Below are 14,883 nucleotides of genomic sequence, written 5' to 3' on the forward strand. Positions count from 1 at the left end.
CAGACAGGCAGGTAGGCAGGCAGCTGAAAAAAACCCCCTCTGGGGTCCTTGGGTCCTTCCTGGGTCTGTTGTCGCGCAGGCCGGGAGCTCCCGCGCAGGCCGGGAGCTCGCGCGCACGCCGCCGGGTGATCGCAGATATGCAGGCAGCCAGGCAGCTGAAAAAAACCCCCTCTGGGGTCCTTGGGTCCTTCCTGGGTCTGTTCCAGTTTGGATCGTTTTAAAATAAAACTACCAAGTCATTGGGTGAACCATTTGTTTTCATTTCTCTTGGATAAATACCTAAAAGCTTAATTGCCAAACTGTTTTATATAATAGTTGTACCATTTTGTATGCCCATCAGCAGTGCAAGTTTTGTTTTATTTATTTATTTATTTTTGTTATTATTATTTTTTTATTACTGGGGATTGAACTCAGGTCTTGCACTTGTGAGGCAGGCAGCAGAACCACTGAGCTAAATCCCCGGCCCTGTTTCTTATTTTTTGAGAAAGGGTCTCACTATGTAGTTGAGACTGACCTGGAACTCACTATGTAGCCCGGGCTGGTCTTGAACTCACAGCCATCCTCCTACTTCAGCCTCCCGAGTGCTGGGATTACAGGCATATGCCACCACGCCCAGCAGCAGTGCAAGTTTTAATTGCTCCATAATTGCTGCCAGTACTTGGTATCGTTAGTTTTTAAATTTTATCTAATTCTAGTAGAAATGTAGTAGTATCCCATTGTGGTTCCAGTTGAGATTCTGTGCTGATTAATCATCTATATCAAGCATCTTTCTGTGTGCTTTGTATCCATTCAGTATATTCCTTTATTAAGTATCTTTTTGAAGATATTACCCATTTTAAATAGTGGCCTGTTATTTTATTTTTGAGTGGTTTGTATATTCTGATTACAAATTCTGTGAGATACACACACACACACACACACACACACACACACACACGCAGTTGTCTCTTCATCTGGAGCTTGACTATACATTTTCTTGATGATGGCTTTGGATAAGTAGTACCTTTCCATGAAGCAAAAGAAGTAATATCTAGTTTCACCTCACTCTAACTATCCTGTCCCATCTAAGTGGAAGAGGATGAGTAGAAAACTCTTGTTCGTACTTCAGAGGTACAGATACACTAAAAGACAGAGACATAGCTGGGCATGGTGGTTTATACCTATAATCCCAGCACTCTAGGAGGTTGACTCAGGAGGACTACAAGTTTAAGCCTAGCCTAGGCAATTTAGTGAGACTTTTTTTAAAAGAAAAAAAAGCTAAAAAATAATTATAGAACTACAGAAGACTTTTTTTGTGTGCTCACACTTTACTACCTTACTAAAGCCTTACTTAAAGTACTTCTGTTTACAAAACTCATTATGTCTATCAAGAAAAATTACAAGGCATACTATAAAGCAAAAGCATAATTTGGAGAGAAAGAGCAAATATCAGAACTAGTTTCAACTATGGCAAGGATATTAGAATTATATTGGGAATTCAAAGTAACTGTAACTAATACATTTAGGGTTCTTATGGTTAAAGTAAACATCATGCAAGAACATATGGTCAATATAAGCAGAGAAATGCAAATTCTAAGCAAGAATCTAAAACAACACTAAAGGCAAGATGATGGGAATCTGTACTGTCACCTAGACATCATTTGTGTTGTCAGAATTGCTCTAATGTAAGTATTTTGGAATTGTGTAGTCTCTCATGGATAAAATGTGTTAATTTTGATCGACCTCAGCTCTTACAACAGCAACTACCCATATTCATCATCACTCTGCTGTATGAAATTATGTATTTTTAATGCTATTATGTCTTTTTCCATTTTTCCTTTCTGGAAATTAAGTTGCTTGAATATATTCTGTCTCTCCCTTCCTCCCTTCCTATCCTCCATAATCTAATTTACACACAGTGGGACCTATGGAAGTAAGATTTTAACTGATTTCTAAAAGTGAATCAAGACATGACTCAAGTTACAAAAAAGTAATCTATTGTTTCGGGTCAAATTAGAATTTGTGAGTGATACAGTTCTTGTTATGTGTGCATGAATGAAAGAATGAATTTAGTTCTTCCACCTTAAGCCTTAGCTCAATATATGTCTAGTATAACAGGCATCTTTCTAAGCCTCAGTGTTTTCTTTGAAAAATGGGGATAATACCATATCAAGAGTTTGTGTATAAATAAATTAATGAATGTTCAGTATCTGGCACAAAACTTGGAACATATTTAACCCTGAATAATGCTTAGTTTTTTCCACCTTTCTGATAAGGTTACAGTTGTGTTCAGCTTCCAAGTAGTTATTTACCCATGTTGATACACCTTAATATTTTGGCAGTAGTATTCTTTGGTTGAGACAATATATAATGTAATTTTATTCCAATTTGCATTTTCTTTTTTTCCAAAAGTAACTCTGCCATTTTATTTTCTTTATTAAGAATGTTATAATTTGCATTTTCACATTTTTTTATGAAACAGAGTTTGTTTTTGGTTTTTTTTTCCATCTGTAAGTTGCTGTTTAGATTGGTCTGTGTTGTGATTTTTTCATAGACCACTGGACTTAGAAACAAGGATCCTTTGGATGAGCAGTTAACATTTAATATTTTCCTCTTTTTTTTCTCCAAAAAGATAGAAAAACAAGTCAGTATTAATGGATTGCTGTTGTGAGCTTTGTCTTAAATTCATCATCTGTTGAGGACTATCACCTCTGGTTTAGACAAGCTAGAACCTTGTTAGCAGCAAGAAAGGGTTATCTTTTCAAAATCTGTGGTGCTTGGTATAAAACACATCTTTGAGGATCTGGTCAATTTATTTCCGTGGTCTTTTAAATGATTTCTAAAGTTAAATGACTATTCTTTACTTGTACTTATTTTTTGCATTATAAATCTCTTGAGGTACTTGCGTAGCTAGCCAATTCTGCTTTGTAGAAATCTAATAGACTTTCAAATTTAATTATGATGATTCTTACATTTCTGAAAAAAACATTTTGAATCTAATATATAAACTCAGAAGTGTTTTTATGAGTCTGTTCTATATCTTATGAGGAAATATGTAATCTTTAGTCTTTTGTAATAATGATAATCTAAAGCAATTCAAAAATCAGAATATTAAAATTAATGTAATTAATTTGTAACCCTAGCTGTATGACTTTATGAAAGGAAAGACACAGATAAGGCTTGGGGTTGGTATAAGATTATAAAAATTAGCAACAAAATAACTGACAATGATAAAACCTTTTTATCTTTAGGGCGAAGGAGTATGAGAGTTTAATGGAAACAAAAAATTCTGGCTCTGATTCACCTTATAAAGCAAAGTGAGTATTCTGTCCCACATTTTAGTTCATTCTGCTTTTCTTTGGTTAATCCCTATAATAAAATTGTATCTGACCTGTCAAAACATGCCTGTAGTCACGAGCTTAGTTTCTGACCCATAGAACGTCATTCCCTTAACACAGTGGTATTCTACTAGAGATGATTTTGCCAGGGTCTCTTTGGCACCTGGGCACAGTTCTCATTAGCACAAGTTGGGGAGAAAGCACTACTCACATGAAGTAGATAGAGGCTGGGGACCCTGCTAATCATTCTCCAGTGTACAAGATAGCCCCTCACAGCAAAGAATGATCTCAGCTGAAATGTCAGTAGTGCTGAGGTTTAGAAATTCTGTGCTCACAGGTCGGATTCTAGAAGATAAGGCTGTGCTGGTGATTCTTCTGGGAATATCTCTAAGGATTATTTCTAGGGCCATTCCTTAAGGAAAATAGAATTCTCTAATTCTGATAAGAGATTAGCTAAGAGTAGAGATTTTAGATGAAACTAAAATTTTTAGACTTTTCCATTAAGGCATAAGTATAATTAAACAGTAGCTAAGAAAGAAAAAAGTCTTCATTTTTGCCTCTCAAAAATACTGCTGACAAAGGTACAGTAAGAAAAATGGCCACATACACTATTGATGGGAGGACAGATCAGCATAGCGTTGTTGAAAAGTAATGTGTATTAGCCACAGAGAAAGTCCACTTTGGTTTCTAGGCTACTTAGTGATATAAAACATGCCCAGATATTTATTTATGAAGATGACTGTTATTTTTAATGTGTTTTAATGAAAAAAATACTCCAAATTGAAGAATATGTATAGCCATTTGTTGGTGTGGATATGCTACAGACTGTTAATATAGCCATTATTTACATTACAGTAGAAATACTCTTACCTATCAGAAATAGGATATACATAAGTAGATGTGTACTACTTTCATTTATTATTGTTTTGGAATTATTAGCATGCTAAATATAAAAGGAAGTAACAAAATGATCATTTTTGTGATTATGTGTATATTGAATCTTAGAAAATCAAATAAAAAACTACTAGCAGAAACAATAATAAAAATCAACTTCGATGGCTGATTACCAGATTAATATGATAGTATTAACAATTAGTAAAATTTAGAGACCATTGACCTTATATCAGACTCTATGTGAGCTGAATCATTCCTAAATCTTATGAAGTTAATTAGGAAAACTGAAAGCAACTTGAATGTAATAGGACATCCAAGATATAAAATGTAGCAGCTTTTCTTTGGGATAACCAGCAAGAAAATATAAGTATCATATATAATAGTGGAAAAATTAAGAATAAACCGAAGAAATGTTAAGGAATCTGTAAAAAGAAAACTGTAAAAATGCTTCAGGGATATAAAAGAAAGCTTGTATAAATAGATAAATTATACTCTTGTATATAAGACACAGGACATTAATCTCTTTATTAATATTCCTACAAATGTAATCTCTAACATAGCTATCTTTTTCTTTTATTTTTTTTCATGGAGCTGGAATCGTCCTAAAGAGCATGTTAAAATGTGAGAATTTCTAGAAAAATATTTAAAAGAATAATGGGAAACTGAGGTAATAGATATTTAATAATAGTTTAAGGATGCATTTGCCTGTGAATAAAAATACAAGTGTTTGGATGATATTTTTTAAAAGTCTATAAACAGATCTACATGCATGAGGAAATTTAGTATATGGCTGTACAGTGTTTGCAAAGATGGCCAGAAATTGTTGAGGCCAGAGATTGTTGAGCCATTCATGGGGGCATGCCATTTCTCTCATCAAGGAATGGATTCCTTTGCGGGGATTTAGCTCAGTGGTTCCACTGCCTGCCTCACAAATGCTAGAACCCGAGTTCAATCCCTGGTACCAAAACAAAACAAAACAAAACAAACAAACAAAAAAAGAGGAATGGATTCTTTATCCTGTTTTGTTTTGTTTTGTTTAGATAGGATCTATGTAGCTCAGGTTGCCCTTGAACTCATTATGTAGCCCAGGCTAGTCTTGAACTCACAGCGATCTTCCTCCCTCAGCCTCCCAAGTACTGAGATAACAGACATGTGCCACCACACATAGCTCTTTTTTTCCCTTCTTGAAACTTCTGACCCTGTGACTTGTTGAAGAACACTGAAGAAGTGATACTTGATTTCCTTGCCTTAGTCTCACAAGTCTTACTACTTCTGTTTTCACCCTAACTTACTTGTTCTTCTGTGACTCCCATGTCAGTAAGTCTGATCAACCTCCATGTGGATAAGAGGTCATATGGAGTGACAGGTCAGTTGTCCTGCCTGTCCTTGCTGAGTATCCCATGCAAAGGAATGAGGCTGTCCAGGATCAGGCATCACTCAGCCCATCTTCCAAGTGACCGCACCTGCCACATAGGTTACTTTAGGTGAGAAAAATTGTCTCACTAAGCCCCAGATTAAACTGCAGGGAGAAAATACACAGTTTTTGTTTTAAGGCACTCATGTAGTTTGTTTCACAGCAACAGATTACTGGTATAGTGATCAAGGTGGAATTTCAAGTCATTAAAGAAAGGATCAACTGTCTGATAAATGTTGATAACTCACCCAATGACAGCAGATTACACATTCTCTGAAAGCTCACAGAGAACACTCACAAAGGTAGACTACATTCTGGGCCGTAAAAGACACCTTAACAAATTTGAAAGACTAGAAATCATGCCATGACTGCTTTGAGACCATAATGGAATTGCACTAGAAATCAGTAACAGAAAGATATTTGGAAAATCCCCAAACGCTTGAAGATTAAATGATACAGTTCAAATAACACATGGTTCAAAAATAACATATGAAGAGAAATTTTAAAATGGTTTGAGCTAAATGAAAATGAAAGTAATCTTTAACCAAATCTGTGGCATACAGTGAAATAATGCTTAAGAGGAAAATTGATAACATTAAATGTATGTATTTGTAATGAAGAAAGGCCTAAAATGAATCATGTAAGCTATCACCTTAGGAAACTAGAAAAAGAGTAAATTAATCCAAACTAATCAGAAAAAAATAAATACTAAAAATTGGTAGAAATCTGATTTTCAGTAAAACTCAAAATCATGAAATCAATAGAGAAAATCAAAAGCTCGTAATCTCATGCTTTGACTAATATCAGAAAAAAAGAGTGCTATACAGATCTCATGGATATCCACAGTATAATAAAGCAAAATTATGAGTAACTCTGCCCACTGATTTGATAACCTAGATGAAATAGATCAGCTACTTATAATAAACAATCTGCCAAAATCATAGTGGAAGAAATAGGCAGTCTGAATAGGCTTGTTAAATTTTCTCATCAATAATTAATAACTTTCCAAAATAGTAAGTACTACCAGGCCTAGATCTATTCACTGGTAATTTCTATAGATCATTAAAAAGTACTAATGCCAATTCTCTGCATTGTTTTAGAACTTATGAACAGCGGGGGCTACTGCCTAACTCATTCTTTTGAGTCCAGCATTACTTTAATAGCCAACCAGAGACATTAGAAATAAAGATAACTATAAACCAGAATCTTTTATGAACACAGGTATAAAAATCTTCAACAAAATCTTAGAAATTGAATCTAACAATTATAAAAAGAATTAAAAATCATGAACAAGTGGGAATGATTGCAGTTTTGCCATGCTAGTTTAACATTCTGAAATTTTTTTAAAAAAACATTTTTTTAAAATCCTGAAATCAGTTCTGATCAATCACATAATCAGTCTACAGAAGAGAAACTGCATTATCACATGACTAGACAGAGAAAAAGGGTTTAACAGCATCCAGTACCCAACCATGGTAGACACCATTATACTTAGTGCAGGATATTTTCTTTTCTTTTTTTCATTAAGTTTATTGGTTTATTTTAGGTATTCGATATGATGACATTCACCACTGGAAATTTGTACTTTCACATAATATATCTTGGTTCTTATTTTTTTCCTTATTCTCCTGCCCTCCTTTCAACCCTTCTACATGTCCCTATTTACAAAGACTTTGTTTCCATTTTTTCCTTTTCTCATATTTTTTCCTCTCCCTTCCTTCCTTTCCCTTACTCCTTCCACTTCCTCTGTCCTTTAGACCTTTTCTTACTGTTTCACATAATTTATTATACACTTTTATTCTTATTTTTACTTTCAGTTTCTCACACCAGAGAAATGACTTGGTATTTATACACATGTGTTATTTCACTTAAGAGTATGGCCTCAGAATGCATCCATGTAGCTATAAATGACTCCAGTTTCTCATTCTTTATGACTGAGTAGTACTCCATTTAATAAAAAAAAGTACACATCTTCTTTATCCATTCTCCAGCTGATGGGCAATTGGGCTGTTTCCAAGTTTTAGCTATTACAAACTGTGCCACTATATGTGTGAGCATATATCACTGTGGTGCAGTTCTTTTAATCCTTTTGGGAACATACCCAGAAGAGGGATATCTGGGTCAAATGGAACATCTAATCCTAGTTTTTTGAAGTATCTCCATATTGATTGTCACAGTGGTTGCACCAGTCTAGTACAGAATATTTTCTGTCATTGTTTCTTTTTTAAAAGTCTAATGTTTAGTCTATTGTCTGTATCTTCATATATGTAGCATTTTTTTCTCAATATATTTTTTTCTTCAGTTTTTGTTGCTACTATTGGACATTTTTTTTTCCTCCATGAGTTTATTGGTACATTTTAGGTATACAGTACAGTTACATTCATCATTGGGATCTTGTACCTTTACATGACAGTTCTTGGTTCTCATTTTTTCCCTATACCCCTGCCCTCCCTTAACCCCCTCCTCCCTTCCCTATTTACAAAAACTTTATTTCCATTTTTTCGTATTTTTTCTTTTCCCTACCCTTCCCACTTCCCCTGCACCTTTAACCCTTTTCTTCCTATTTCACATTATCAATTATACCATTAGGATATTATTTACAATTATAGTTTTTCACATCAGAGAAACTATTTGGTATTGACACATGTGTAACTTACTTATTTCACTTAATAGTATATCCTCAATATGCATCCATTTTCCTATGAATGACCGTAATTTCTCATTCTTTATGTCTGAGTAGTTATTTCATTTTATAGAAAAACCACATCTTCTTTATCCAATCTCCAACTGATGGACAAATGGGCTGTTTCCAAGTTTTACCTACTATAAACTGTGTCACTATAAACATGGGTGTGCATATGTCACTGTGGTATGATTCTTTTAATTCTTTTGGAAAGATACCCAGCAGAGGGATGGCTGGGTCAAATGGAACCTCTAATCCTAGTTCTTTGAGGTATCTCCATATTGATTTCCATAGTGGTTGCACCAGTCTGCACTCCCACCAACAGTGGAGAAGGGTTCCTTTCTCCCCACAACCCTGCCAACATTTGTAATTGGTTGATTTCTTGACAGCAGCCATTCTTGTGGGATGAGGTGGAATCTCAGTGTTGTTTTCATCTGTGTGTCTCAAATGACCAGTGATATGGAACATTTTTCATATATTTACTTGATGTTTTTCCTTCTTTGTCTGAGAAATGTCTATTCATTTCAGATGCCCATTTTTGAATCAGGCCTTTATATTTGGGGGGGCTGATTGTTTGGAGTTCTTTATATATTCTAGATAATAGTCCTTTGTCTGAGGAGCAGCTGGTAAAATTTTTTTCCCACATTGTAGGTTGTCTCTTAGTTCTGTTGATGGTTTCTTTTGCAGTGCAGAAGTTTTAGTAAGATGAGATCCCAGTTGTTGCTTCTTTGTGCTAGTTCCTGTGCTACTGAGGATTTGTTCATAAAATCTTTCCCTATGCCAATGTCTTCAAGAGTTCTGCCTAACTTATCTTCCAGAAAATTTTGTGTCTATTTTTTAATATTTAGATCTTTAATCCACTTGGAATTTAGTTTAGTGCATGGTGAAAAATAAGGGTCTATTTTTAATCTTTGGTGGGTTGAAATCCGGTTTTTCCAACACCATTTATTAAAAGAAGCTGTCTTTCCTCCACTGAGGATGATTGGCTCTTTGTCAAAGATGAGGTAGCTGAGTACATTTGGAGTTATTTCTGTATCTTCCAATCTAGTCCACTGATCCTCAGGTCTGTTTCTTTGCCAGTACCATGCTGTTTTTAATCACAGTGGCTTTGTAGTATAGCTTCTAGTTGGGGATTGTGATACCCAGTACCATGTCTCTGTTGCCTAGGATGGCTTTTCCTATTCTAGGTCTCTTCTAGTTCCAAATGAATTTTTGGATTATTTTTTTTAGTTCTGTGAAATATACTGTTGGAATTTTCATCGGCATTGCATTGAATCTGTAGAGCAGTTTTGGTAGTATGGCCATTTTCACTATGTTGATTCTTCCTATCCAGGAGCAGGTGATACCTTTTTATTTTCTTATATCTGCTTCAATCTCTTTTATCAGAATGCTGTAGTTTTCAGTGTAGAGGTCTTTTGCTTCCTTCATTAGGTTGATTCCTAGATACTTCATATTTTTTGGTTGCTATTATGAAAGGAATTTTTAAAAAATTAATTTGTCACCCTCAGAAGAAGATTTGAAAGGGAAACAATTACACATTTTTCTCTTGCGTTTTCTTCATGAACTCTATAACTGAATAGTATATGAAAAGAAATTTCTCCCTGTAAAATTGTTCCAGCACTAGTCACAGTGGCCCATCCTGTAATCCCAGCTCCTCAGAAACCCAATTCTGATTCTGATGGGCTTTCCTTTGTGTGTTATTTGTTTCTTTTGTATTAGTATTTTGTTCTTATGTTGGGTTTCTGGGATCTTGATTATTATATGTATAGGTGTAGACTTTTTTGATCATGGCTCATTGGGAGCCCTATATGCCTCACTTATCTGTCTGTCAAATTCTTCCCCTCTGTTTGGAAAGTTTTCTGTCATTACTTTTATGAACAGCTTTTTAAAGTCATTTGTATTTTCTCCTGCTACTTCATGGATTCCTATCAGTCTTATGTTATTCTTCTTTGCATCATCTAGGAGTTGTTGGATCGATTTCTCATGATCCCTTACTGATTTGAAGAGACCTCTCTTTTCATGGTCACTGACTGCAATCCTATCTTCACATTCATTTATCCTGCTTCGAAAACTTTCAATAGAGTTTTTAATCTCCTGAATATCTGTTTGAATCTGTTTCATGGATTCCATTTCTTTCCTATGTTGGGCATTCATGGTTTCCATTTCTTATGCTGGGCCTTCATGGCATCTATGATGGTCCTGAGTTCATCTTTTTTTTTTTTTTTTTTTTTGTCAATTTCTGTTCTAGAGTCTCTAATCATGTCTATCATTGTGCTCACCATCTCTGTAGTTATCTGGGAAATTATTTCTGTTTTGAATTTTTCTAGAGCCTGATTGATCTGTTTTATTACTTCCCGTGCTATGTGTTCAGGGTGTCCAGGTGCTTCACTGTCAGACTTTTCAACCTTATTTGCCCTAGAGTTTGCCATTGGTGTACTGGAAGTCTACCTTTGTGTCTTGCTTAAGTGTTTCCTCATTTTTATTTTTGTTGTTGGGTTGTCCTTGGTTTAATTCCTGGGTTATTACTTAAATCTTCCTGATATAGTTGTGCTTTAGCTTTTGAGTCTCTAATGATTCATAGACTATTGGACATTTTTATTCTTGAATAAGCTTTTTCTGAGATTCTTTTTTATTAATCCTTCTTGAAAGTTGCTTCCAAATGTATTTTTGCTATTTTATTATCATTTTAACTTTATTAATTCCTTTATAAGTATTTGCATATTTTATGGTGTTTTTGTTTTCCTTCACTTATGTGTAATTGCCTAGTTTCCAACCAAAAGTTATTTAGAAACAGTTTGTAAGATACTTCACAAGTGTAGTCCTTTTTCCTATTAGTTTTGATTAATTTTAAATTTAGTTATATGATTTCTTTTAGTGATTTCTAACTTTAAAATTTTAACTAGTCCTCATATTTTGGAAAATATTGTCTATTTGGTACAGGGTAGTATATATTATAATAGTTATCTCTTTTATTTCATTATGAGAAATGTCAAAAATTCTAAAAAGTTTGAAAGAATTGTATATTGGAAATTATGCATTCAATATATAGATTCTATGACTTTACTATACTGAGTTTATCACATATATATTCCTTTTCATTACCTAATTGTGTATCATTTGTTACTTTTTGTTACTTGGAGGTGAATTTTGCATAAAATAAAATGTATAGATCTTAAAGTTGCTGTGAGTTTTGACCCCAGTGCATGTGCTTGTGTAACATGAACACTTATCAGAGTTATCATCACCCCAGAAAAATTTTTATATCCTTTCCTCTCAATCTTGTCACTGTCATCCAAGACCTAGAAAACCATTCTGAGCATTTTATAAATGTAACCAAACAGCATGGACTCTGTAGAAGCCTTCTTCTCATTCAGAATGGTTTTGTGATTTACCCATGTTGTGTCTGTCCTTTTTGTTGTCTTCCTGTGAAAATATAGACTCAGCCTGTTTGTCTGTTCTTTTTTTTTTGTACCCGGGATCAAACTCAGGACCTTGTGCTTGCGAGGCAGGCATGGTGCCCCTGAGCTACAATCCCTGGCCTCTGTTAATCCATTCTAATGAGAGCTCTTTCCAGGTTTGGAAATAAATCTTGGATTTAGGTCTTCATTTATTTTCAGTAAATACCTAGATATGGATGGGCAGAGCCCTGTATATATTTTTAGATTAATAAGTCATTAGACATTTTTTATTTTGAAGTATTGTTACCATTTTACATTTCTGCCAGCCATATGCGAGTGTTCCCATCACTTCACATTCATAATAATAGTTGATATCAGTTTTTAATTTAGGCATTCCAATGGGTGTGTAGTGGTATCTTGGTTTTTAAAATAAGAATTTGCCTGGTGACGAATGGTGTTGAATATTTTTCATGTCCTAACAGGTCACTCATATGTCTTCCTGTGAAACATGTCTGTTTGTATTTTTGCCATTTTTATTGAATTGTCTTTTTAATTGCTGAATTGCAGATTTCTGTATATTTATGGGATGTTCTGAAAAAATTAAGCATAGCTAGTACAGTTATACTTATTATCTACCCATTTTATTACCACTTGAAACTAGGAATTGGCAGATGCTTTTTTAGAGTTGAATGGTAAATATTTTAGCTTTTTTGGGCCATAAGATCTGGGTCTGAACTATTCAATTACCTGTCTTTGTAGTATAAAGCAGCCACAGACAAACATAAATGAGTCATATGACTTATTTCTAATAAAACTTCATTTAAAAATAATTCAAATAAAACTTTACTTAAAAATAGGCAATGGGGTGGCTTTAGTGATGGTTTATAATTTGCTTAACCCTGCTTTGAACAATTTCATAAAGTCATAACTGAAATGCTGCTTTATTTCTAAAATATCTTCCTGTCCCCAAGGTGTCATTTTTTTATATTTATATGCTCCCATTCCTAAATACTGTATACACCCATAATTTTGTGTCCTTAAATAATAGCTCTGCCAGTGACAAATCCTGTACCTACATTTTCTTTTCTTGTATCTTAAATACTACTAAAGTATCTGTTCTACTGATAGTATTCTACTCTACTTTGCTATGACTTAAAACTTCTCTTAAAATAGAAGGAATTAGGGCTAGGGATGTAATACCATGGTAGAGTGCTTACCTACCAGGTTCAAGGAGCTGGGTTTGGTTCCCAGCACAGCAAAATAAACAAACAAAATAGATATTTAAAAAACATAATAGAGAATGAAGTTCAGTCAAAATAATTTAAGTAACATCATCAGAGTAAGGAAATTAAATGGAAATGAGGCTTTTGTACATAGGGAGGGGAAGAGGAGTTGAAGGGAGGGGAGGGATTGAGAAAAAAAAAGAGAATCAAGGTACATCATATACAGGTATTAATTCCATATGATGAATGTAATCATTATGGTACAAAAGTGAAATAAATTGTACCAATAAAATTAAAATTAAAAAAAATAAAACAAGTTACAGTTTCTTGAAATTAAGATTAACCAGTTGCCATAGGAAGAGAATATATATAAAATGGATGTATCTCAGATAATTCTATAGTATCACTGTAAGAAAAAGGTAAGGGAGAATAGGGAAAATATATGGCAAAAAATTAAACATTCTCTAATTCTATCATATTAGATTATCCAAAATTTTCTTTTGAGACTATTGGGTATATAATGCAGGATAATATAAAGGAGATTGTGGAGACTAGAATTCTCTTATTCCTTGTGATCCTGAAAACCTGAATTCCTAGTCTGGAACCAGGAAGGTAGATGCAATATCTTACAGCAGGTAAAACCCTTAAAGGGATAACTTTGAATTATATGAATTTACAAGGTATTTTATATATTTTTTAAAAGTGTTGCATGTATGCTTTTGTGTATATCTGTACACCATTTTATACACATGTCTGTGTATACATGTATACTCTGTCGCTAGCTCTGTTCTTTGAAGAGGCCCAGAAACAATGACCAGCTTGGTAGCAGTGAGCTTTCCTAGTGCTCACTTAGTTGTAACTTAAAAATATCATTTCATATGAAAAATAATAGGGACTTATTGGAGAAATAAATGACTAATATCAGATCGGAATGTGCTGTCATGTTAGATGACAAGGGAGTTCTTCAAGACTGCTAATGTATTGTTAGTGGACTCAGGAGCCAACTTGAAGAGTCTCCTACTGACCAAAGATGGGACAATTAAAAATTCAAAAAGGATAGTGATTACAGCTGATTAAAACTTGTTAAATAAATTAAAACCATAAATTTATAATATTTTTAAAAAATTAGTCACTCTCAGAAGAAGATTTGAAAGGGAAACAATTACACATTTTTCTCTTGCCTTTTCTTCATGAACTCTGTAACCAAATAGTACATGAAAAGAAATTTCTCCCTGTAAAATTATTCCAGCACTAGTCACAGTGGCCCATCCTGTAATCCTAGCTCTTCAGAAACCCAAGGCAGCAAATACAAGTTGGAAGCAGCCTGGCAACTTTTCAAGACCCTATCTCAAAATTTTAAAACATGAAGGACTGGGGATACAGCAGTAGAGCACTAGCCTAGCAATTATGAACCTTTGCATTCAGTCCAATTACTGAAAAATAAAATTATTCTGGCTCATAAATGGAAACTTTTTTTTCTTTTTCACCAGTTATCCTCCTTTCAGAAAAATTCAGTGCTGAAGCCATTAGGTGAGGGAGCAGTTGCATGCTGAGGTTTCAGTGCCTGAGTAGGAAGGGAAGAGTATGTTTCCTGGTTTGAGGTTCAAGGTCCTAACCAGGAGGAACAGGGTGTCTGTGTGGAGAAGGCCCTCTGACCTGCTCTAGGAGTCAGCAAAGCAGATAGGGCCTGTCGATGGAAGGAAGAATCTGAGCCTGGGAGAGGGTACCAACAGTCAAGTAGAGCAAGGAGCACAAAAGAACCCAAAATGGGTAGTCAGAGCTAGAGTAGGAGAATAGCATGGGCAGTGTATTTTAAAAGAAAATTGGTCAGATAAATATATTAAGGACAGTGAAAGGCAGGTTACTCACTGCTGGATTGTAAGAGTTAAAAATACAACCAGGATGGGGCTGGTGGTTTAGCTCAGTGGTTCTGCTGCCTGCCTCATAAGCATAA

General features: G+C 34.5%; 1 protein-coding gene across 3 annotated transcripts in view; it reads left to right on the forward strand.

The window, feature by feature from the left end:
* Window positions 1-14,883, forward strand: part of Scaper (S-phase cyclin A associated protein in the ER) — a 328,066-nt gene that overhangs the window by 127,715 nt on the left and 185,468 nt on the right. For all 3 annotated transcript variants that reach the window (XM_010626089.2, XM_010626097.2, XM_033756178.1), the window contains exon 21: window positions 3,231-3,296. In XM_010626089.2, the coding sequence (XP_010624391.1) occupies window positions 3,231-3,296 (66 nt within the window). The remainder of the gene's footprint in view (window positions 1-3,230; window positions 3,297-14,883) is intronic.

This window comes from Fukomys damarensis, unplaced genomic scaffold (genome assembly GCF_012274545.1).
Source record: "Fukomys damarensis isolate Sample0158 unplaced genomic scaffold, DMR_v1.0_HiC HiC_scaffold_25, whole genome shotgun sequence".
Lineage (NCBI taxonomy): Eukaryota > Metazoa > Chordata > Mammalia > Rodentia > Bathyergidae > Fukomys > Fukomys damarensis.